A 26,454-nucleotide genomic window follows, 5' to 3' on the forward strand; every position below is an offset into this window, starting at 1 on the left:
ATCATATTATTCGATAAAAATAAGAATTTTTTATGAAAGAAATACATAATTTAAAAATATTTATTTAACTTTCAGAACATGGACATCTCGGACATTTTTTTATATTTGATTTTATAATTTATAAATTTTTTACTTTAAAAATGTAATATAACAACGATGCTAGACTCATAGAGCTAGTTTTTGAGAGGCCAGAGCTCTAAAAAGCAGAACATAATGATTATAGGGATGTAAATAAGAGAGAAAACGTGTGAGAAATTATAGCAGCTAACTTTAAAAACAATAAAACAGCCACTAAATAAATTAAAAATATATACAGAAAGTAAATACATTGACAAAAAATAAAAATACGAGTACAAAATATTATAGATAATAAATAAACTGTTTTATATCACCAGCTCTCCTCGCGCAAATATCATGCGTTTCATTTTTTTTTAAATTATCTAGCCTCATTCTTAAAATGCTCTCGTTTAATTCTTGCTCCAAACAAAAGTGACAGTACCAACATAAGAGAGAATGCACCTTTAGAATTTAAAGATACAACTTTGGATTTAGAGGTTAATGTAATTGAAATTTTGAAGGATAACAGCCGATTGTGACAGTATCGATACCAAATCGTTTGTCAGATCATCGATTTACATGATCTATGATCATGTAACTTTTCAATAATTGGCCTTTCAGAAACCCATCACAGGTTAACAGTTGATCAAATCTGATAGCCGATTAGATGATCGGAGATTTGAATAACGTTTTGGAAACCGGCTGTTATTAAACTATATATATAAAAGTTTCTCAACTACCAACAACCTATGACGTAGAAGATCCTATAACAGTCATTACCGAACCAAGTTAAAAATAATTTTAGTTCCATAAAAATCCTAGTTATTATCAGTGGTGTTATGTATATGAAAACTTGCTCTTCATCCGAAGTACGTACTGTCGTTTAACTGTGAAAGTTTTTTTATTGGCGTAACCGGGTACTTAACGGGTTCTTTCCATCGCCTACTAACGCCCAAACTTTTCGGCATGGCTGTTGGTACTTTAGTCATATCTTCCCTCAAGGTTTTTCTATCCAAAGAATTGATATTGGACATATCAATATGTTCTTTGGGAATCACCTCAACGACTATAGCTTTATCGTTGTCGGAGGAATATAGATTGGTACAGGTACAAGATTTTGACAAAGATCGACTTAGACTTGGCCTTTGTGGAAAATCCTTGTTGGACATGAAACTATCGATTTCGGGTTCAATCTTGTAACGAATATGCTTATGATACGGTACTTCCGTTTGATCTGATAGCCTTCCAGACGTGCTAACGTTTGATATATCCCTACATACAGCTCTCTGTAACATGTTTTTCCACTGGCCTATCCCAAAGCTGACTATATATCATATATCTTACACACTATGAAAGTTATTTGAGAAAATACACCTGTTGCCAGTTTGACCTATTCATTTTTTTTTGTTAACTACAAGGATTATTAAGGGGTAAAAATTAAACAACACACTATTTTTATTAAACTATATTGCACCTAGAAATAACTGTAAATATGAAGTGTTGCTAACAGCTACGTAGCAAAAAGCAAGTTGCTCGAATAAATATTGCACACTTATTAAACTATATATAAAAGTTTCTCAACTACCAACAACTTATGACGTAGAACATCCTATAACAGTCATTACCTAACCATGTTAAAAATAATTTTAGTTCCATAATAATCCTAGTTATTATCAGTGGTGTTATATGAAAACTTGCTCTTCATCCGAAGTTGACAAGTACGTACTGTCGTTTAACTGTGACAGTTTTTTTATTGGCGTAACCGGGTACTTAACGGGTCCTCTCCATCGTCTACTAACGCCCAAACTTCGCGGCATGGCTATTGGTACTTTAGTCATATCTTCCCTCAAGGTTTTCCTATCCAAAGAATTGATATTGGACAGATCAATATGTTCTTTGGGAATCATCTCGACGACTATAGCTTTATCGTTGTCGGAGGAATATAGATTGGTACAAGATTTTGACAAAGATCGACTTAGACTTGGCCTTGTTGGAAAATCCTTGTTGGACATAAAACTATCGGTTTCGGGTTCAATCTTATAACGAATATGCTTATGATACGGTACTTCAGTTTGACTTGATAGCCTTCCATACTTGCTTACGTTTGATATATCCCTACAGCTCTCTGTAACATGTTTCTCCACTGGGCTATCACAGAGATAACTATGACCTAATTGTAATTCATTCTTTGACAAAATGCTTGAAACTGACTTAGTCTTTGTCAAATTTTGTGAATTTCTAGCAAGCACAAACTGTATTTCCTGTCCGGCACTTTTCAAAATATCTAGAGCTTCGTTGTACTTTAGACCCAACAACGACTTTTTATTGACAGCAATGATCTGGTCACCCCGTTGCACGTTGGCTTTAAGATGCGCTGGGCCTCCTTCTATCACCGACTGTATGTAAACGTTTCCGTCTGACCCTTCAGTGATTTGAAGACCGAAGCTACCGTTTTCTCTCTGTAAAGAAACGTTGAACAACATCCTTTCTTCAACGAAGGAAAAGTTGTTAAGTTTCTCTTGTAGAGATTCACTGATAGTCTCTTGGAAATTGGGCAAAAATAGCTGACTAGTCTGTTTCAGTGTAGAATCTGAAACAAAAAATTAAAGTGAATGACTGGGAAAAGAAAAGTATTTTTGAAGTGTGTAAAATTTATTAATTCCTAGGTGATCGCTCAAAGGCTGAATATTTAAATATAAACATACAGAACAGCACAAGGGACTTTCACAAAAAACACGTTAAACAATTTTATCATCGTAATAAGGTTAAAGAACCTTACCATTTGAATTGAACGCTGGCAGAATGCAGAGTGAACTAGCACATCTCATGTTGTTCTGTGCTACCTTTTGTCTTCTTTGGCGTAATATTTAAAAATGAAAATATTACTCTCTTATTAAGACAATTTAGTATACAATAACTAAGAAAAAGATGATGGGATCAGCTTAAATCGAGAGTAGTGAAACAATTGAAGAAAAAACAGAAAAAACAGGAAGCAGTGAAAATTATAAGTGTCGACATAAGCATTGTAGCAGGCGATGGATTAAAATTCTTCGGTTGGTAGAATAGTCACTCCGAAACAAGAATTCAAAGAAAAATATAATATATCCTAACTTCTTACAATTTTCTGCTTTCTTCAAAATTTAAATTTGAACAAAATAGACAGTATAAAACACGCTTAAGCTTAAGCTTACTTCTAGCGTAAATTTGTCGCCCGTGGAGCCTTAGCCTAAGCCCCTGGCTACGCTTATCGTACAGGATGGTAGTGCCATAAAACTGAGAAATAAGATCATTCGAAGTTAAACCTCATTTACCTGTGTGTGGTCTATTTTAAGGATTTTGAATCATAAGAAAACGACTCAAGAAGAGCTAATGTAAGAAGATAATTACTTTAGAATGGACTTTATTGGTGCTTTGGTGAAGAAGTTTGAGAGTTAATTTTTGAGAGTGAATTTATTTTTAAATTTTGCTTATAATCTAAGTACATTGCACATGAAAAGATGAAGTGATTTCTCTTGCATCATTATAAATATAGCGTCAATGCCACGATCTTCTCGTTCTAAAACCTTGTTGTTCTTCTGTTAGTATTATAATTTCATTCAATTTAAGTGTTATCACTTTGGTTGTTAATTGTAGTGTGATGTTTAAGAGGTTGATTCCTCTGTAGTTGTTTCGGTCCCTTTGAGGGTCTCGGTTGATTTGTTCCCTTTTTTGGAGTGAGGTATTTCTATTAATATTTGGATTACCTTTAATAGTTACATGGCAAGATCTCGTCCTCCCTACTTTAGGAGTTCATTCGGTATTATGTCCTCTCCTGGTGATTTTCTTTTGTTCAATTTCCTTAATGTTTCCTGTTATATATTTAGTAGTTAAGATCTAAGGCTACTAATGTTAGTTGTTACTAATGTTTTTTTACGTTTCTAGATTAAACTGTTAACATGTCCATTTCTTGTATATAATATTGGCGACGAGATTAGTAGAATGGACATTAAAAAGCTAAAAAAAGTACGAGCCTGTTTACGAGGCACTCTGACAAAAACTGAAAACTGTTTACATGAACGAGAAATCACAAACGAAGAAATTGAATCCAGATTAGAGACGTTAGACGAAACCATAAAGAAATTTCAAAATATACAATATGATATCGAACAAGAAACTGAAGACGCAGATACAGAACAAGAACAAGAAAGATTTGAATTTGAAGAAAAATATACAATGATAAAGACCAAACTCCTAATTTTGCGAAAGAAAAACGGATCAAACGACCAAGATGTTATACAGTGTGTCCACGGATGGGGTGCCCAAGAGGAAAAACTTTTTTATTTTCAATTTTAGCGAAAAATGTCGTTCTCGATAAAAAGTTTTGCTTGTTCTAAAACCCCATAATACGAAATCTAATTCAAGTTTTTCAAAACCTGCTTAATTTTGTAGCCTATTCTATGTAATTCCCTATAAAATTTTGCACTAAGTTCGAAATCGTAACAATAATCTAGTGTTGGTAAGCTACAATGTAGTAACTATCCACTCCGATACATAATTTGCCAATTATCATTTTTTTCGATAATTTTAAGTGTTCAACAAAGAATTTATTGTTGGATGCTTAACATTTTCTTGTCGAAAAATAATGACAATTCGCAAATTATTTATCAGAGTTGACAGTTACTAAGCTACATTGTAGCTTAGCAACACTAGATTATTGTTACGATTTCGAACTTAGTGCAAAAATTTATAGGGAATTACAAAAAATAGGTTACAAAATTAAGCAGGTTTTGAAAAACTTGAATTTGATTTCGTTTAATGGGGTTTTAGAACAAGCAAAAGTTTTTATCAAGAATGACATTTTTCGCTAAAATTGAAAATAAAAAAGTTTTTCCTCTTGGGCACCCCATCCGTGGAGACACTGTATGTAGTACGAAAATTCAAAACATAGACCATAAGATACAATTACCAAAAGTTAATTTTCAACCATTACAAGAAAGAGAAACAATAACTTTACAAGGAGATTGACGGTATTTTTCCTATTAAATAACATCACAGATGAGCAAAGTAAAATTTACTTTCTATTATCTACGATCTCTCCACAACTTTATGATACTCTACATAATCTTTGTTCTCCGGAGGATTCATTAAATAAACGCTTTGAAGAATTAATTAAACTGCTTGATGACTTTATTGATCCTAAACCTAGTTTGTGGGCTTAACAACATAAATTTGTTACACATTTACAACGACAAAATGAAACTGTTGCAACATACGCTGCAGAACTCAAGAAACTTGCTTCTAACTGTGAATTCAAATGCCAGAATTGTTGTAAGTCCACAATAGATGGATTTTTATCGTTACAGTTCATCAGAGGATTGCATGACAGCGAAATTCGAATAAAAATTCTGCAAGACAGAGAAACACACACATTCTCAAAATTAGTTCAGATAGCTACATCAATTGAAATGGGAAAAATAGAAAACAATAAAATATCTGCAGGCATACGTAATGAAATTGAAACGGTGAACAAATTGTCGACATCTGTAAAAAACCCTCAAAGATCATGTACTTACAAGAAAAAACATGAAAATATAACATTAAAAGACTTAAAGGGAAAATGTTTTAGATGTGGACAATCAGATCATAGATCCAACGAATGTTGGGCCATTAAAAGAACTTTCCACAAATGTCAAAAAGTGGGACACCTAGAAAAAGTTTGTTTAAAAGGAAACAATGCACTCCAGATTAATGGTTGTACCAGTAATACAAGTGAAGAATCTATCGGCGAAATAAACCTTGTTAGGGAAGAACGATCTGAAAAACATTAGTAACTAAGGTAGACATTAGTAGCCTTAGATCTTAACTACTAAATATATAACAGTCCCTTTCCTTTATCTTTTTCTTTTGAATGTTTATTTCTCAGTTTTGGTCACTTCCGGTGTTGGTGGTTCATTATTGCCACCTTTAGCAAATAGGGTCGAAAATTCTCTGTTGCTTCTGAATGTGTCTGGGTTTTATTAGCTCGTTTATATTTTTTTAACCCCCGATCATCCTCCACATTTCTTTTTATGTCCGTAGCAGTCATGTTCCATCTGTTTAAGACGCTTTCCCAGTGTCGTTTTATTTTTCTCACTTAAGTATGTGTTTCATTTCGGATTTCGATTTCGTTGTGTCTATATTGTAAAAAGGCTTTCCCATTTTCTCCTCATTTTGTTTGTACTTCCTCTCTACCATGGGGTTTTCCTTTTAATATAAGTGTTCGTTTCCATTTTCATGTTGATGTTCGTTACTTTTTGCGCTCCAACTGCTTCTGTTTGTGGGTGAACTATGTTATGTCTGAGTTTTTTCCAGCTCTTCTCGATGTTATCATTTTCTTTCTCAGCAATCTTCCTTGATATTATTTTTCTCTATAAGAATTCCGTGGATTTTGTATTAGTCCTTCGACACTGATTTTAATTTGTGTTAGTGCCGTTCTCTTGGATGTGGTGTGTACATAATACTCAGCTATGATCGCTACATGCATTGACTGAGTGCATCTTATGTAGATTATTTCTGATGAATCTGGTTGACTATATACGCGCCCATATATTATCGTATTTGTAGTTTAATTTTTCCGTCTATTTTTCCTGCTATTCTTTCTTCCTGCTACAGTGTTTTTATTAAGAAAACGTTGTGGGTATTGTATTGTTCGATAGAGAATCAATTATGGTCTAGTGAGAAGTTTTTATCCACGTCTGAAAAGCTTTACTAGGCTTCTTCTCCGTAAACTAGAACAGCTTTTTACATGCACTTGATGCTAATGGAGATGTTAATGATAATGTATTTACGTGTAGTGACGTAATTTTATAAGAGATGGAGAAATATGAAAAATACGACGAAACTCTATTACCACGTTGACGGACAGTGCGTCAAATGTATAAGCAAGTGTTGTGACCGTATTTTGCAATGTAAAATAAGGAAATTAGTGAATTTCTTTTAGCACTTATAATATGTAGTTTATGGAAACAGTGAGTTTTTTAACATTTTTTGTAAACATGTGTATGACGACCATGGACGTCGTATCACATTTCATATGCATCTGTAGATCTATCGATTTTTGTCACGACTCATTATTTTAAAAATGTCGTCTAGAGACGTTATGTCACATTACATCAATGGAAATTAGACGTCTATAGACGTTGTGCCGTCACCGTGTTAAGCTCGTTTCTAAGATGCTTTGTCTGATATTGGTTCTCAGGGATCATCCAAAGATCTTACCTAAAACTTAGGTAAGATACTTAGGTTAGATACTTAGCTACTTACCTAAAACAAAAATTTCATTAGGAGTACATTTTCCAGTAGTAGGCCTTGAAGCTGAAGTAGAGCTGCAATGCAATGACACCGACTGCAGCGACATCTCTTCTAAGTACTCGTTACTAATGGCATTCACAGCTTCCATCGATCGCGATAAACCAGATTTAGAGTTGTTTACAAACGCTCGCGTCCCCATTTTAACTCCTCTCCTCTTGTCAGTTGAACTGACAGTTAATCCAGACAGGTGTTTGCTTTCAAGAACTAAACCGAAACCATTGTTCTCGTTTTCTTTATTTTGATCATTTTCGTTGATGGTTTCGTTAAAGTCTCCAATACTCTTCGCCTTTTTTAATCTATTTTCGTCTGGTACATATCGTCTCAACCTCGGTGATGACTGAATGAACTCAATTTTAAACTCAGTATCAGCGTTAACAGTACCATTCTTGTTCTGATTTAAGTTTGAGTTCATTATAGAGTCTAATTTATACATTGAATTCGCCTCGTTTTTCATGTCTTTAAGAGGTACGCCGAATTGCTGAGATAATGTATGGGGTGATATGTAGTCCGTTCGGAATCGAAGAAAAAATTGATGATGGAGAGACGCCAGGCGAAACGTAAAGTAGCTTCTGAAAGGAGATAATTGAATAATTAAATATTGAAGTCATTAATTCTATAATTATTATTTACACTAAATCCTATCTTAAAATATCTTTGCATTTTTAAAATTTATTTCTGGGTTGCTACTTATTATTACACTAAGTATCAAAATTAACGCACCACCTTAAAAGTGGGACTTTTTTGATTTCTCGTATTTCCTAAACCTGTTGTCCGGTTTGAGTGATTTTTTTAGTATATTACAGCTTTATTCTTCAAGAATATCAATGTAATAATCTTATTGCTAAGCAGGTAAGTGTCATTGTACACTGGGTGTAACAATGATAGTGTGTTCTTTCCTCAAAGTTTGGAACACCCTGTGGAATATTCTAGCGTATATAAAATATTGAAATTAAAACTCAACTGTAGCCTTAGGCTTTCTTAACATTTTGCTTTTCTATTCAATCGCTTAGCAACTAGCCATGTTATTCATCAATACAGGGTGTTTCTAAATAAGTGCGACAAACTTTAAGGGGTAATTCTGCATGAAAAAAATAATGACCATTTGCTTTATAAACATACGTCCGCAAATGCTTCGTTTCCGAGATACGGGATGTTGAATTTTTTGTTACAAACTGACGATTTGTTTATTGCTCTAAAACCGGTTAAGATATGCAAATAAAATTTAGTAGGTTTTAAGAGGTAGATATTGCGAATTTTTTGATATACAATTAAGAATTTTATATTCACCATTGGCGTGCATACGGGTCATATTATCCAGTCATATTACCCGTATGCACCAAGGGCGGATCCAGGGATCCATGGCCCCCTCCGAGAATTTAAGAAAATATAAATTTAAATATTTGTATTTAAATTTTTTTTAGTTTCAATCACATATAATACAGGGTGTTTGGTAAAGAATGTGACATAGCTTAACCTTATATTCCTGAGCTTAAAATAGGTCGATTTAAGCTAACTTACCTAAGTACAAAAGTTGATAATAACTGAAAACTTTTTTTTATTTTTATTCTTGAAGATTTCCTAACAGGCATGGGATAATAACACGAAATTTAGTAAGCGGGGTTTTTTGGGACGAGAAATCTAAATTCGTCATCAAAAATCATGTATTACCCAGAGGGCGCCACATATGCCTTTCAGCGCTCATTTAATAGGTTCATTTTTTTTATTACCCACTCTACATACTTTTTGCATCAAAACTTTTATTCTGTTAATATTTTTACGTAAAAAAGGTATACTACATTCGTCTCGCTAAAATCACCGTTTTCGAGATAAACGCATTTTAAATCTGCGAGGCAACATAATTTTTTGCATAATGTCATTGTAGTTACACCCTAAAAATAACTTAAAACCATAAAAATTTACAAAAATGTATCGCAAATTTCTTCAAATGGAATTTGCGATGCAATGACATAAATATGAGAACTGGCACAATTATTATGGTTTCAAATTTATTTTTCGGGTCTAACTACAATGATATTATGCAAAAAATTATGTTGTAACGTAGATTTAAAATGCGTTTATCTCTAAAACAGTTGAGTTTAGCGAGATGAGTGTAGTATACCCTTTTTAAGTAAAAATAAGAGAATGAATTTGAGATCCATCCATAATCACAACATTCGTGAAGACTTTGTCACGTTCATTGACGTTTGGATCCGAAAAAATGTGTAGTAATCGGTACTGACTTTAATAATACTTTAATAACGATAAGTTTTGAATGCCACTGTAACACTAATTTTTAAAAATTACCCCCAAACCCTCCGGTACCCCTACTCAAAAAAATTAATGGCCCCTCCCGAAAATCGGTCCTGGATCCGCCCTTGGTATGCACGCCAATGGTGAATATAAAATTCTTAGTTGTATACCAACAAATGCGCAATAACTACCTCTTAAAACGTACCAAATTTCATTTGCAAATATCAATCGGTTTTAGAGCAATAAATAAATCGTCAGTTTGTAAGAAAACATTCAACATCCCGTATCTCGGAAACGAAGCATTTGCGGACATATGTTTATAAAGCAAATGGTCATTATTTTTTTATGCAAAATTACTCCTTAAAGTTTGTCGCACTTATTTAGAAACACCCTGTATTGATGAAGAACGTTGCTAGTTGTTAAAGTACCTAACTTTTTTATTATCCAACATAAGCGAATGCATCAAAAAACATAATGTTAAGAAAGCCTAAGGCTACAGTTTAGTTTTAATTTCAATATTTATATACGCCAAAATATTCCACAGGGTGTTCCAAACTTTGAGAGAAAAACACACTATCATTATTACACCCGGTATACAATCACACTTATCTGTTTAGCAACAATATTATTACATCGATATTCTTGAAAAATAAAGCTATAACATATTAAAACAATCACTAAAATCGGACAACAGGTTTAGGAAATACAAGACATCAAAAATGTCCCATTTTTAAGGTGGTGCGTTAATTTTGATGCTTAGTGTAGAATACTCTGAAAATATCGTAGACAGAACACGTCGCAAACAAAAACGTTATGAGAAAAATGAATAAAGAAATGGAAATTTTAAATATGTACCACCAAAACAAGAAAATTACAATATTTCGGAAATATCATACGTGGACAGAGATACAACTTGCTCCAATTGATTATACAGAGAAAGATTCAAGCAAAAAGAAGTATAGGGAGACGTAGAATATCGTGGCTGCGCAACCTCAGTGAATGGTACTTACGGATGTACATCAAATGAACTTTTCAGAGCAGCCGTCTCTAATGTCCGAACAGCTATGATGATTGTCGACGTCCGTCACGGAGATGGCACTTGAAGAAGAAGAAGATTTGTCACGAAATTGAAGAGTAATGACTTCACGTATCAAGAATATGTCTTGGCATAAACATAGATCATTGAAATGGAGAATAAGGATACAGCTACACACAAATTATAATATTTTGGAAAGGTGCCCTAAGTAACACTTAACGCAGTCCTAATCCGATGATAGAAATGAGATATTTAAATTAGAAATTTGCTGAAACAGGTGTGTTGGACTAAAGGGAAATTATATTCAAGAACTTGAGTACGTAAATCGTTCAGCTGGACATAGGGAATATACATTGAGAGAATTGTGGCAACTGCGCTAACCTGTGTTAGTTGAAGCTTCTGTTCCGAGTAAGAGTTTTTTGGTGCAATAGGGCTGTTAGAACGAATAGAATGATTGAGTTTTGAAACAAGGCTGTCCCTAAATAAATCAAAGCAAAGTTTATGATTAATGAGTTAATAATAATTTTCTTCAATTTTTAAAATATTTTTTATTTAAAAACTACATAATTTCAAAACTAAAGTTTTTACATTCCCTTATAGGTCTGGATCCCGCGTATGAAAAAAAAGTTGATTAATACCAAGCTGAAAATTTGTTAAGATCTTAAGGGTGTCTAGTCGGATAAACTTTGATATATGGGAACACTGGAACAGGGGCAGTTTTAATTGTGGAACATGTTAAAAATTTGAAACGGTCAGACCACGAAAACGGCACATTTATTTTGTCCGACAGAACAGACTTAAACTCTCCGAACAGAGATTAAACTCTCATGCAAAAATCAGACTGCTATTTATCAACTGTCATAATTCCTGTCATTTGACATATTCCACATGTTCCACTCATTAAAACGCCCATTTCGTGATAAATATCAGTCTGACTTTTGCATGAGAGTTTAATCTCTGTTCGGAGAGTTTAAGTCTGTTGTGTCGGACAAAATACATGTGCCATTTTCGTTGTCTGACCGTTCCAAATTTTTAACCTGTTCCACAATTAAAACTGCCCCTGTTCCACTGTTCCCATATATCAAAGTTTATCCGACTAGACGCCCTTAAGCTATTAACAAATTTTCAGCTTGCTATTAATCAACTTTTTTTTCATACGCGGGATCCAGACCTATTAGGCCCAAAAATATTTAGCTACTACTTTGTCACATTTTGACGTTTATTTGTGTCTGTCGAAAAGCTATCAATTTTGAGGTTAATGCCCCTTAATGCTAACAACCATATTGTCATCGAGAGAGCTCAGTTGCCACAATTATCTCAATATAATACAATGTATGTATTTATGTATCTAAATATATACAATGTATGTTCCCTATGTCCAGTTGAACGATTTACGTAATGTATGTAGAAAGCAAATAAGCACTAATGAAATATACAATACTTACTTCTTTTGATCCATCTTCAGCTTATACTTCTTTAGCTTTGAGACGGACTCATAGTTGCTGTGAGGTAAGATACAAAGATACTGTTTGCTGTAGCACAGCGTTTGAATGTTCCTCCACTCAAATTTCTCATATAAGTGTGGGCCGTAGTGGCTTGTGTTCTTACCCCTTTCATACATATTCATTCCTTGGGCACTTATGTACAGCCAAATGTCTTTATGGTTGCCGTCTTTCATAATCTGAAAATAAAGAGAATAGATAGATATCAGATCAAATCAAACCATTTATTTTCAAAATATATATATAAGAAATATGTCACAAAACAAAGTCAATTACAATGTTAAACTTGGATACCTGGACAACTTGAAAGATAACTTAAAATTCATCGAAGTTCACGAATGGAGAAGAGTAGCTAGAGAAGGGACGGAATGTTTTAAAGAAGGCTTTGGTTCATAAAGGGCTGTACTGTCAATGATGATGAGAATACTTAAAAAAATAATGTAAAAAAAATTGAAAAAATATATATTAATTATTAAATTTTATTAAGAACAGAAAATATTTCATAATTTTTAATTAGTGTTTAAAATGACCTGTGTCCAAACTATGTGATCCAATAATAACAATGATTTTTATTTTGTAACTTCAAAGGGTTGTAACTTTTTTGTGTGCACTATTGTATATAGGTAAGTGAGGTTCAATCAACCTATTTTTGACCCCAGAATCTGTGGTATAATTTATGACCAATCTTTTCGGAACACCCTGTATAATTAACTTAATCTAATAATCTACTAATCTAAACAAATTCTTAGAAATTTCTTACCCATGTTGCAGTGTAAAAATGTCCTCCATAATGTGGGAGCGACTGAGCTAGCGATATAAAGCTCTCTTCTGCCTTGTCACCGTCCATCCCGTGCTTTAAAACATGAGCTTGGATCAGTTCCTGTCTCAGTTTTTCGGTATTTTCAATAGCGGAAGACATAGATTCCGGAATGTAATGTTCCAATAGAAAATAATCTCTTTGACCATGTTCCTGCAATAAAATTATTCACATATAACGTCGCATTATATCATACATGAAGGAATTCTTTTGGATTTCTCAGCGATTAGCTTTATTTATTGCAACTGAGAAATTTTCAAAGGAGAAAATGCCAATAAATGTTTTATTTGAAAATAGTAGTAAAACTAGAAATATCTTGTAGCGAATATCTAAACTAGAATATTAAACGTCGTAGTCGCAGAATATTATTGTAAATTGTATTAAATTGAAGCTAAAATATTATAGAATCGATTCAAAAAATTGTTAATCTGTATTAAAAAAATAAAAATAAAATAAAGTGTGTGTACTTTGTACGCACGTAAGAAGTTATACATACTTCTATTTTTATGATTTCAGCTAAACAAAAACATATTTGAAACATTTTAATTGTAATTTTATTTAAATATTAAACCAATTTTAATACCCAAAATAATACCAAAATGAAAAATAACGTTAATACGTCATTTTTTATGAACTGCAGCGTTCCCGCAATTCCTTTTCTCGCGTGGAATCGTATAAACTCTAAAAAAATGTCGTTTTTCGACAAAAAATTCTCGAAAAATAATGTTAATCAGTAATTTTTTGACGAACTGGAACTTCCGTCCCCGCAATTCCTTTTCCCTTGAGGAACCGTAGAAAATCTAAAAAACGTCAGATTTTCTACACAAATGTTTAATTTTAATTTTAATAGAAGTATAACTTCTAACGTACGTACAAAGTACACACACATTCTTTTATATACAAGAAATGGACATGTTAACAGTATTTATTCAATTATATTTTATGACAGTGACAACATTATATTAATCTAGAAACATAAAAACATTAGTAACTAAGGTAGATATTAGTAGCCTTAGATCTTAACTACTAAATATATAACACATTCTTTTTTCCATATTAATAAATCCAAAAATATATATAAAAACTATTTAAAAAGTCAATACAACTATAAACTCACTTTTGTCTCTGTTCTTACAACTTTTAAAACACAACTTAACAACCATCCTAACCATAAATAAAAATAAATTCTTTATTCTTCTCAAGAATATGTTGATAATATAATCATGTTAATTTTTTTACTACTTAAGAGGATGGGTGGGTACGTATTTTCGGCTGCAATGCTATTCAAATGGGGATTCATTTTTTCGAATCCTGAGAAAACTAATAAGTATTTTTGAAAAATTTAAACGCAGAATGAAAGTTTACGTTATTGCCGAGGGCCGAAAGTCCCTGAAAACTTCTATAATGTTTATTTCAATAAGTTACAGAGGTGAAAAACTAAGAAAAAATGTAGTGTGATTTTTAATTTCAAATATCTCATTCAAAAGAAACTTTTTATTTATTCTAAGGGACTTTCGGCTCTCGATAATATTTTAGTCTTTCATTCTGCGTTTAAATTTTTTAAAAACATTTATTAGTTTCTTCGGGATTCGAAAAAAATGGACACCATGTCCGTGGTGATATTTTCCAAATCGAACATTCGCTATCTTTGTCATACAATGCACTGAGTCAAATAGAATATGATGACAGTGACAGTTTTAAGGGGCTATCCTAGTGTAAAAATACAAAATCCATATACTTTTTTGGGAATTTCTAAAATAAAAAGTACTGTACCAATTGTTTTGAAAATTTGCAGGATTATTTATTATAAACAGAAGTACATGTAAAACAATTTTCATAAAAAAAATATGGAAAATTAAACAATTTATGCGCCATCTACTGGCACCGTGAAAATAAAAACATAGCTCCACTGCTGCAGTTATTGGGACTAATAGAGATCCTGAAACATAAAATTTCAAAGTTATTATTGAAAATATATTTTCCATACCATTAACTAGGAGTTTTTTATCGAATAAAAAATGTCAATTTGGCGGTTTTTGAAACTAAAAATTTTTTAGATAATTAAAAAAAAATTCAACACTTCGTCATTTTTCTAAATTTAAATATTTTTCAAAAATCCTAGTTAACGGTATAAGAAATAACATATATTTCAATAATCAATGTGAAAATTTATATGTCGCATATTAATATCTATTAGTCGCAATCTCCGCAGCAGTGCAGCTATGTTTTTATTTTCACGGTGCCAGTAGATGGCGCATAAATTGTTTAATTTTCAATATTTTTTTATGAAAATTGTTTTACATGTACTTCTTTTTATAATAAAAGCTCATTCAAACTTTCAAAATAATCAGTACAGTGCTTTTTGTTTTAGAACTTCCCATAAAAAGTACATGAATTTCGTACTTTTACACTAGTATAGCCCCTTAAATATTTTAAATATTTGACATACTATTTCACTTACAACTAAAAAAATATATATTAATTTATAGTCTCTTATATTTTTCATACTGTTTTAAAATGTAAATAAAAGTAAACAATACTAAACTCATTAAAAGAACTAAATAATTGTCCACACTCCATAGTTAATTTAAAAACAAACACTAAACAATTAAAAAATAAGAAATCTCTTTACTAATCAATATTAAAGTTTAAAAACAACGCGGTTAAACAAAGTCTAACACTCTGTCTGACTCTCTGATACTCGCAGTATCTTACCACAGCATACACGCGGTTAAGTTAGCGTGTATGCAAAAAACCAGTAACGGTGCACGCTTAATAGTGACTTCACTGACTTGATGACGTTTCGGGTGTACCTAACTATTTTATTTGCGTACACGTTAGCGTGTACCTAGACACAGCGTTAAATCATTGTGAAGTTTAACTTGCTAGGAACCTTGTAATATTGTGTAATGTGTAAAAAATAAGTAGTTTTGAAACACCAATTAAGTAAATTTTATTATGTTGTTCTTTTCACCAATTTTGAAAAAATGTAAAAACGTTGAATTATCCACGTCCGTCTGTCCGTCCGTTCATCTTGTCTGTCTGTTTGTAAACTCAACTCCTCCCTCATTATACCAGGTAGAATGACAAATGAGGTGTCAAATGAAAGCTTATAATCCAAGGATGGTGCTAAAGGTGAGAAATTTAACCTAGGCTGTCTGTCCGTCTGTCCGTCCGACCGCGAATATAATTCCTTCGTCGCTATACCAGGTAGAACAACAAATGAGGTGTCAAATGAAAGCCATCAAGTACCATCCAAGGATGGTACTAAAAGTGAGAAGTTTGACATAGGCTGTGTGTCCGTCTGTCCGTCCAACCGCGAATATAACTCCTCTGTCACTGTAGCAGGTAGAATGACAAATGAGGTGTCAAATGAAAGCTTATAATCCAAGGATAGTACTAAAGGTGAGAAATTTGACCTACGCTGTCCGTCTGTTCGTCTGACCGCGAATATAATTCCTTCGTCACTATACCAGGTAGAATAACAAATGAGGTGTCAAATGAGAGCTTATAAACCAAGGTTGGTACTAAAGGTGAGAAATTTGACCTAGGCTGTCTGTCCGTCCGACCGCGAATATAACTCCTCCGTCACCATAATAATAATAATAATAATAATATACGTTTATTCAAATCAATAGTAATTACAATAATATACAATTTCGGTTTACTTACACTAAGATAAACGTAAAAAAAAAGTCTTAAAAGCATAAACATGCTTGTTGACTTAATCTGTCTAATATTGACAAGTTTATGTTTATTGTTTTTTTTTTACAAATCATTATTTTATTTTACAGTTTCTAATCTAATTTCTATGTTTTTTTTATCTAGTATAATTTAAATTTATTAAATTGTTACACAACTCCCTGTTTTCTTTTACCCAAGCAGTAACTAATTTTTTATACAAACAAAAATTTTTTATATTTTTAAAATTTATGGGCAATTGATTGTAAATTCTTGGAGCAAAATATTTAATTGACCGTTGCGTGATTGTTTTTAAAGTGTGAAGACATTCGACATTCAATTTTCTTCTTGTTTCATAATTTGACACTTTTACTTTAAGAGGAATTTTATCTTTATGAATATTTTTAAGTAACTCTAAGCAGTACAATTGCCGAACATCAAGAACCTGAGTTTCATGAAAAAGTTGGTCTGAGGGATATGTTTTTCGTTTTCCATATATTAGTTTAAGAAACCATTTCTGAGTATTTTGAAGGGTCACCAGATGGCAATCAGCTACTCCACCCCATCCTAAAATCCCATATACAAGATGAGATTGTACCAGAGACAGGTAAAGCATTTTAAGCTGTTCAACATCCAAAAACTCTTTTAAATAACGGAATTTTGGTAGCAGTCCTCGAATTTTTCTTATAATATTTTTTATTTGTAAGTCCCATTTAAGGTGCCTGTCAATTAAAACTCCTAAATATTTTATGTGCTCTGCTTTAGATATTTGTTGTTTTTTATTTATTTTTAATGAATTAAAAGTTGGCAGAGAATTTTTATATATTGCAAAAGGTATATATTTAGTTTTTTCATAGTTTAATGTGAGTTTGTTTATTTGCAACCATGTTTTTATAATTTTAAAGTCTTGCTCTGCTATAATTTTAAGATCTTCCCAATTATCTGCCTTATAAAAAATTGCAGTGTCATCAGCAAAACTAATTATGTTTCCAACAGTTTTTAGTTTGAGCATGTCATTAACATATAGTGTAAAAAGTAGAGGGCCTAAAACGGTCCCTTGCGGTACGCCATAATTAATTACTTCAGGATCACTTTTGACACCATCAATTTCTACAAATTGTTTTGTGTCAGTTAAGTAACTTTTTAGTAATGTCAAAACCCTTCCTCTCAGACCATACTTCTCAAGTTTTTTCAACAAGATCTCGTGAGATATCGTGTCAAACGCCTTAGAGAGATCGACGAATATGCATAAACTACGTTTATTAGACTCAAAAGCTTCTGATATTTGTGATGTTAGTTTACAAATCGCATCTTGTGTCGATTTTCTTTCTCTATACCAGGTAGAATGACAAAACATGAGAAATTTGACATTGGACTTCTGGTTTTAGATTTACAACCGTAAGTACTGTTTTAAAGTCACCGAAATAGTAAAAGCGATATATCATTCGACGTGCCTTACCAAGATGAGAACAAATGTAGAATTTTGGGTTTTATATCATTTCCGGTTAAAAGGTTCTAACCGGAAGTGACATATTATAGTCGCAGAAATACATGTAACACATCAATCGAAGCGTATTGAAAAGTAGAGTTTGAATCTTTAATTTCGATTTTGAAGTCATTTCTGTTTAAACAATTATGACTCACAGTTTAGTAAATATGACTCAAAATTAGTAAAATCGAATATCAATCGACGCAAAGTTACAGGATGGGTTCAAATATCGACTTTCAGTTCTACATACTTTCGATTACTTTGGGTGAAAACCTTGGACTTAGTTGTCCAATTACGACTTCGTCTAATAGGACGAAGTCCAATTACTTGTTTTTACAAACAGCTCAAAAGAGAGATGTTAATTATAAAAAAGTAGATAAATAATTATAAAAAATTAAAAAATAGTTTTGAAACACCAATAAAGCAAAGTTTTATTAATACAAAAAGCATAAAGAGGCATTTTAAATCAAATTTACCTTAAAATTGTTATAAAAAAGAAGATCAACTGATAAATAAAAGAGGTCAATGAAGATAAACTGTAAAAATGTTTTTAAATCGAAGTTAATTTAAATCGTTATAAAGAAGTAGATAAATAGATATGTAAATCAAACAGATGAATAATTTTTATAATAAATTAAAAAAGAGTTTTAAAACACCAATAAAGTAGTTTTTTTTTATTTGACACCTCATTTGTCATTCTACCTGGTATAATGACGGAGAAGTAAACGTTCTTACAAAATTATTCTATTGTCCTTGTAGGTACATTTAACACTGATTGAAATTATGAAACAAAAAAAAAGAATGTGTGTGTACTTTGTACGCACGTAAGTTATACTTCTATTATATGATTATATGATTATAAACGAAATTAATATACTTTTTATTTATATTTTATTTAAATATTAAATTAATTTATACTTAATACTTCTCAAACATTTTTATTAAAACAGTGCCAAAAATTAAAATAATAAAAAAATAAAACACACACAAACACATTAAAAATGCCACAAATGATTTCTGAACATTAATTGTCGGAAAAATTTTTAACTAAATACGTATTTTCTGAAAATAAAATTATATAATAAATATACTTACAATCATAAAATGTATAAAAAAAAATAAAAAAATAAAAGTTTCTATTGGGATTCGAACCAACTTACCACGCGGCTGGTATTTGCGTTGTATTGGGATTCACCCGCATTAAAACTGCACCACAGAGGCAGCTTGTCATTATGTGCGAAGATCGTCTAACTAAACAGATTAACCTTTTGACATTTTTAACTTATGTAAATCAAATTATTTTGATTTTGAATTGAAATGATTTAGAATTGAAAAAATACAACAAAACATAGGGTAAGAAGACAATATATTAGGTGAATATTGATATAAATTTTGATGGTAATCAAATTATGTAAAAAAAAGTATTACATACTACTTATGTATTTTGGTAGGTTCAAGGTAGGTATCGGAGCCCGTATAACGACTAATACATTTCGCAATCACTTGCGTCGTGCAAAGTGGCTATGTTCAAATATCATAACAAAATTTGATCAACTATTTATAAAACACTTACCAGTGAAAGATTCTTTAGCTTTGAATAAGCGAGATCTGCGGCACTCATACTAGGCACAGTTTGATGAGCTTTCACATTGGCATGCAACAATCATCTCTTCTATGTAAATAAGTCCAAAAATATAATATGAAAACTATTTAAAAAGGCAGTATAACCATTAACTAACTTTTTGTTTGTTGTTTCTCTTCCTACAAATTTTAAAACGCAACAAGCATACATTATAACCAAACACAGTCCCACAGCTGTGCCACAGCTGCCATATTGGATAATTTTTGTCATGTCATTTGAACATCCAATCAGAACAAAGTTATAATGCGCATGCGCCCGGTCGCTAGGTTTTCCCATATAAAATTTCACCGTCATTACGCCCGTAAAGAAGTATAACTTCAATAACGAAATCAGTATGGCAACACTGTGACGCACAAGCATAAGACTTAGTTGAGGGTTATTTCCATAGGGAAATAGGTCCAGATGCGGTCGTTGCATATGCGGTCAAGGTAATTTTCGTTGCAAAAGCGGTCAATCCAAAATATTTTGGCAGGTAACGTTGCACTTGCGATCAGACATTTTACTTAAAAGCTAGAAATTTAAGAAGGTCGTAAATTAGTAACCACCGAGTTATTAGCAGGCCATGTCGCCCCTATTGAAATATTTTAATCCGCTTATCTATATTTCGAACAATAGGTAATGAAAACAGTAATGACTAAACCACAATAATCCCCTCATTACGGATTTTTGGAAAGTTTGTATTTGCCTAATTATAAAGGTTGGGGGGAGAATTACTAAAATCTAAATATAAAAACAAATGCATATTACTTGTATATTGTTAGTTTGAGAGATTGTTTATTGCAGTAAGTAACAACTTTTAATAATTGAAAATTTTGAAGTGATTGAAACCACCAAGGGAAAACCTTCTGCTATTCACGCTGGATATCCATTTTTAAATTTTTAATACTTTTTAACATTTGACACCAACAGTAAGGAAGCCAATTTATATAGAAATAATCAACAATTCGCTAATATTTTATTTATGTGACACTAAGGTTTAGTAAATCAACTATCTTCATTTTTTTTAATTAGTGCAGATAATCTCACTAAACTCTCAAAAGAAGCAAGTTTTTTTTATATCAAAATACTTTTTGCCGTAATAAAATTATTAGTAAGCATTTTCTCCTCTTATCAACGTCTATGATAAATATTATTTAAATCATACAAAAATTTGGTTATAGAATTATTCATGTGATAGTGGTAGAAAAAGGTAAAAATATTATTTGTTTATTAGGCAATGACCGCACATGCAACGATAAAATCAACATATTTTTGTATGACCGCAAATGCAACGATAATAGCCGTGATCGCAAATGCTACGACCGCAGCTGCAACGACACCTACATAGGGTGCACTAATAGCCAAGCTGTCCGATAAGTCCATGCACAACATTGTATATTTAAAAAATCTAACGATTTGAACGGGAGGGCGTATGGAAATGGGTGAGTCACAAAAAAAGCTAATATTTCGCAAAATGAACGTTAGGTCAAAAAACTGAAAAATATGTGTTCAACATTGTTCAAAAACCTATCGAATAATACCAAGCACGACCCCCACGGAGAGGGGAGGGCTAACTTTAAAATTTTAAATAGGATCCCGGCGATATTTCGCGAAATGAACATCAGATCAACAAAATTAAAAAACACGTATTCAATATTTTTTAAAAATATATCGGATGACATCAAACACGACCACTCACGGAGGTGGGGTGGGGGGTTACTTTAAAATCTTAAAGATGAGTCCCCATTTTTTATTGCAGATTTGGATTCCTTACGTAAAAATAAGTAACCTTTATATGAGACATTTTTTCGAATTACGGATAGATGGCGCTATAATCGGAAAAAACAATTGTTGGAAATGGAAAATTAAATCAAAAAAATTTAAAGTCCTCACTAAAATGGAAAACTTCACTTAACTTTTTGTGGTTTTAGGGCCTAATCTTCACAACTCAGTAGGTCCTCATAACGCTCGATTAACTGCAAAGGCTATAGCGGGACAAGATGGTCAAAATTGCACCAGGCTCGATTCAGTTTTGGGTTTAACCATTCGAAAATATATCATTGAAAACTCACTCAACTAAATTTTCAAGTCCCTAGGTGCTCCGGGGGGTCCGCTATGGAAAAAAAGGTGTTTTTTTGAAAACATTTTTTCCCAGACGCTGTATTGCTGCAAAAAATCTGAAAAAATTACTGAACGCGTATCTTAACAACATAAAGCTGCCTGATTTTTTTCAGATTTTTAGCTTTAAAATTGAGTGCAGGAAAATTTTTTGAAATTTTCAAAAAAATTTTAGGTTATGTTGTAAATTTTTCGCCAACTTTAAAATATTGTTGTTTTGTGTATTTTTTTCCATTCTTTCGAATGGTATAGGCCATATTATCATCTTCGACGTGGAAAATACCTAAAAATCGAAAAAACTGTTTTTTTTTTGGCATTTTCTGAAGTTTTTGACTCATAAACTCAACAACATACAGCTAAATTAATCATCATTTACATTTTTATATGTACTGTTACATTTAAAATCAAAATCAGCTATTAGAACTTATTTTTTTTTGTACAGCATGCTCAAAAACCCCGTTTTTCGGCGTTTTTAATAAATAGCCTCAGAAATCAGTAAAAAAAATAATTATTTTAACGTTTAAAAAATTAAAATTTTGTTGTTCTCGATATAATGTAATACAATTAATACTTAAATAAATTATTTTTTTGTTTTGCACGATTTTTTGAATTTCATATATAATAATATCGTCCCATTAAGGGTACCCTGCCATAGGCTTATAAAAAAAAATCAATAAATAAATTTTTTTAATGTTTTAACGTTTAAAAAATATAATTTTTGTAGTATTCGATAGAAAATGTTGCCCCTTTATAAAAATGCTTGTTGCGGTTGTGATTTTCAAAGCGCGCTAAGGTTAAAAAAAGCTCGGCACTTTTGTGCCGTACGCAAGGAAGCGCTTCTAGCCACGTTTTTGGAAAAAAACTCAGGATAAACCATTCCTCAAGTGCCCGCCGTCGAAGTCACTAACTACTTACGTAATAAAAATATTTTTAAAATAATAAAATAAGAAAATCTACGGTTTCGTTTTGATTAAAAAATAACAGGATCCCCAGGAGCTAGGTGCTTTGGAAAAAAACGTGTTTTTTTGAAAAAAATTATTTTTAGACGCTGTGTTGCTGCAGAAAATCTGAAAAAATTAATGAAGGCGTATCTTAACAATTAAAGCACCCTGATTTTTCAGATTTTTAGCTTCAAAATTGAGCGCAAGAAACTTTTTTGAAATTTTCAAAAAAATTTTAGGTTATGTTGGAAATTTTTCGCCAACTTTAAAATATTGTTCTTTTGTGAATTTTTTTCCATTCTTTCGAATGGCATACGCCGTTTTTGACTCATAACCTCAACAACATACAGCTAAATTATCATAATTTACCTTTTTGTATGTATTTTTATCTTTTGCCATCAAAATTAGCTAATCAAACTTATTTTTTTTTTTACTAAATAGCCTCAAAAATCAGTCAAAAAATAATTTTTTCAACGTTTAAAAAATTAAAATTTTGTTGTTATCGATAGAATGTAATACAATTAATACTTAAATAAGTGATTTATTTGCACGATTATTTGAATTTCATATATAATAATATCGTCCCATTAAGGGTATCCTGCCATAGGCTTATAAAAATATCAATTTTTTTAACGTTTAAAAAATAAAATTTTTGTAGTGTTCGATACAAAAAACCACTCCTCAAGTACTGCCGTCGAAGTCACTAACTACTTGCGTAATAAAAATGGTGTTATTAAACGTTAACGAGGAAAATTTTTTAACGTTTAAAAAATAAAATTTTTGTAGTGTTCGATACAAAAAAAAACACTCCTCAAGTACTGCCGTCGAAGTCACTAACTACTTACGTAATAAAAATCGTGTTATTAAACGTTAATGAGGAATTATTATATAAATAAATTACTAAATTATTTGAATTATTTAATTGCTTAAATAGTGCAACCTAAAGAGTGCAGTGTTTAAAGGGATTAATAAATGAATTATTAAAAAGTTACTACGTACTCATGAAATTACAAAATTCAAATTCAAATTAATATACAGTATGATGCAAAGGAAAGGAATAAATTCGTTATTTATTAAACTGTCTACTCTAAGGAAAAATCCCGAAAGAGGTCGATTTTTTAATTGTGATTTTTTGGCATATATATCACACTAGTAGTGACGTCATCCATCTGGGCGCGATGACGTAATCGATGAATTTTTTTAATGAGAATTACGGTTATTTGAAAAACCATAGTAGTAAAGAACTTTGGTTTGTATAATGGTATAAAATTTTATTAAAAAACTTTTAAAAAAGTCATCCAAGAACATCCAGTATGTTTTCGATCTAGTCAAGTCATCTTCAGTGACATTCTGTGTAGTAATTGAAACTAGCCCACTAGTTGATATATAGTTTTTAAAATTACATAATTTTTTTAAAATAAAATTTTTATTAAAATTATACTTTTGGAATGACAAGTCAAGACGAGGGACACAGACCGAATTCCGTCTTGACCTCGAACTCGTTGTGACAAGTACCCCTTCAGTTTTTCGAGCAGGGAAGCCATGCTGCTTTTGAGATTTAGTAAAATCCACTAATATCGACATTGTGCCGCATTTCAAAAGTATAATTTTAATGTTGTTCTGAAGCTATTTCCTTTGGCATTTTTATGATTAACTATTTATATGGAAAATTTTAATAAATAATTATGTAATTTTGAAGACTACGTAATAATATATCAACTAGCGGGCTATAGTTTCAGTAACTAAACAGAATGTCACTGAAGATGATCTGACTAGATAGAAAATGTTCTGATGTTTTTCTATAATCTATTTGGATGACTTTTTTAAAAGTTTTTTACATACCACATACAGTTTTTTGTATACCATTATACAAACCGAAGTTTTTTATTTCTGTGTAAGTTTTTCAACTATGGTACACAGCCAATCACTGGGACTTTACTATAATTTGGTTATTAGAAAGGTTATTCAATTCTCTATTCACTATTCAGTAGTATAAACATTACCATTATTAGAAAGGACTAAGTTTTCAATCTAATAGCACATAAAATAACATCAAAAATATTACTCTACATCCCACCAGATTGAAAACAATGGAAACATTACCCTTATTATTTATACAGAGTGACTAATTTTTTTTAAATAGATTAATTTACAAAAAAGATAATGTATATAATTTACTTAATTCAAAATATATTTTACTTTCAGATAACGGAAAAAAATGTTTATTCGAAAAATAAACATTGCTTTTCGCTTAAATAAAATGTTCAAACTTACGAGCCATATTCTCATTTAAAAAAATCATCTATTACGTCATCACGCCCAGATGGATGACGTCACTCGTATCATACTCGACCCGTTTCGGTATTTTGCCAGTCTACGAAATAACGAATTTATTTCTTTCTTTGCACCATGCTGTATATTAATTTGAATTTTGTAATTTCATGATTGTGTAGTAACTTTTTAATAATTAATTTATTAATCCCTTTAAACACTCTGCACTCTTTAGGTTGCACTATTTAATCAATTAAGTAATTCAAATAATTTAATAATTATTTATTTAAATAATAATTCCTCATTAACGTTTAATAAAAATATTTTTTTTATTTATTTTTTTTTATTTTTTAATCAATACGAAACCGTAGATTTTCTTATTTTATTATTTTAAAAATATTTTTATTACGTAAGTAGTTAGTGGCTTCGACGGCGGGTACTTGAGGACTGGTTTATCCTGAGTTTTTCCACAAACGTGGCTAGAAGCGCTTCCTTGCGTACGGCACCAAAGTGCCGAGCTTTTTTAACCTTAGCGCGCTTTGAAAATCACAACCGCAACAAGCATTTTTATAAAGGGGCAACATTTTCTATCGAATACTACAAAAATTTTATTTTTTAAACGTTAAAACGTTAAAAAAATTAATTTATTGATTTTTTTTAAAAGCCTATTGCAGGTTACCCTTAATGGGACGATATTATTATATATGAAATTCAAACAATCGTGCAAAACACAAAAATAATTTATTTAAGTAATAATTATATTACATTCTATCGATAACAACAAAATTTTAATTTTTTAAACGTCAAAAGAATTTTTTTTTTACTGATTTCTGAGGCTATTTAGTAAAAACGCGGAAAAACGGGGTTTTTGAGCATGCTGTACAAAAAAAATAAGTTCTAATAGCTGATTTTGATTGTAAATGTAACAATACATATAAAAATGTAAATGATGATTAATTTAGCTGTATGTTGTTGAGTTTATGAGTCAAAAACTTCAGAAAATGCCAAAAAAAAAAACAGTTTTTTCGATTTTTAGGTATTTTCCACGTCGAAAATGATAATGATGCCTATACCATTCGAAAGAATGGAAAAAATACACAAAACAACAATATTTTAAAGTTGGCGAAAAATTTACAACATAACCTAAAATTTTTTTTTTAATTTCAAAAATTTTTCCTGTGCTCAATTTTGAAGCTAAAAATCTGAAAAAAATCAGGCATCTTTGTGTTGTTAAGATACGCATTCATTAATTTTTTCAGATTTTTTGTAGCAATACAGCGTCTGGAAAAAATGTTTTCAAAAAAACACGTTTTTTTCCATAGCGGACCCCCCGGTGCACCTA

General features: G+C 31.4%; 1 protein-coding gene across 2 annotated transcripts in view; it reads right to left on the reverse strand.

The window, feature by feature from the left end:
• Positions 1–1,506: 1,506 nt before the first annotated feature.
• The window catches only part of LOC114328744 (tyrosine-protein phosphatase non-receptor type 13-like), a 1,179,517-nt gene continuing 1,154,569 nt past the window's right edge, over positions 1,507–26,454 (reverse strand). For both annotated transcript variants that reach the window (XM_050656417.1, XM_050656421.1), the window contains 4 exons: positions 12,935–13,144; positions 12,118–12,353; positions 7,339–7,955; positions 1,507–2,647 (listed from right to left, as the gene is read on the reverse strand). In XM_050656417.1, the coding sequence (XP_050512374.1) occupies positions 1,740–2,647; positions 7,339–7,955; positions 12,118–12,353; positions 12,935–13,144 (1,971 nt within the window). In that variant the 3' untranslated portion in view covers positions 1,507–1,739. The remainder of the gene's footprint in view (positions 2,648–7,338; positions 7,956–12,117; positions 12,354–12,934; positions 13,145–26,454) is intronic.

The sequence above is a fragment of the Diabrotica virgifera genome, chromosome 1 (assembly GCF_917563875.1).
Source record: "Diabrotica virgifera virgifera chromosome 1, PGI_DIABVI_V3a".
Lineage (NCBI taxonomy): Eukaryota > Metazoa > Arthropoda > Insecta > Coleoptera > Chrysomelidae > Diabrotica > Diabrotica virgifera.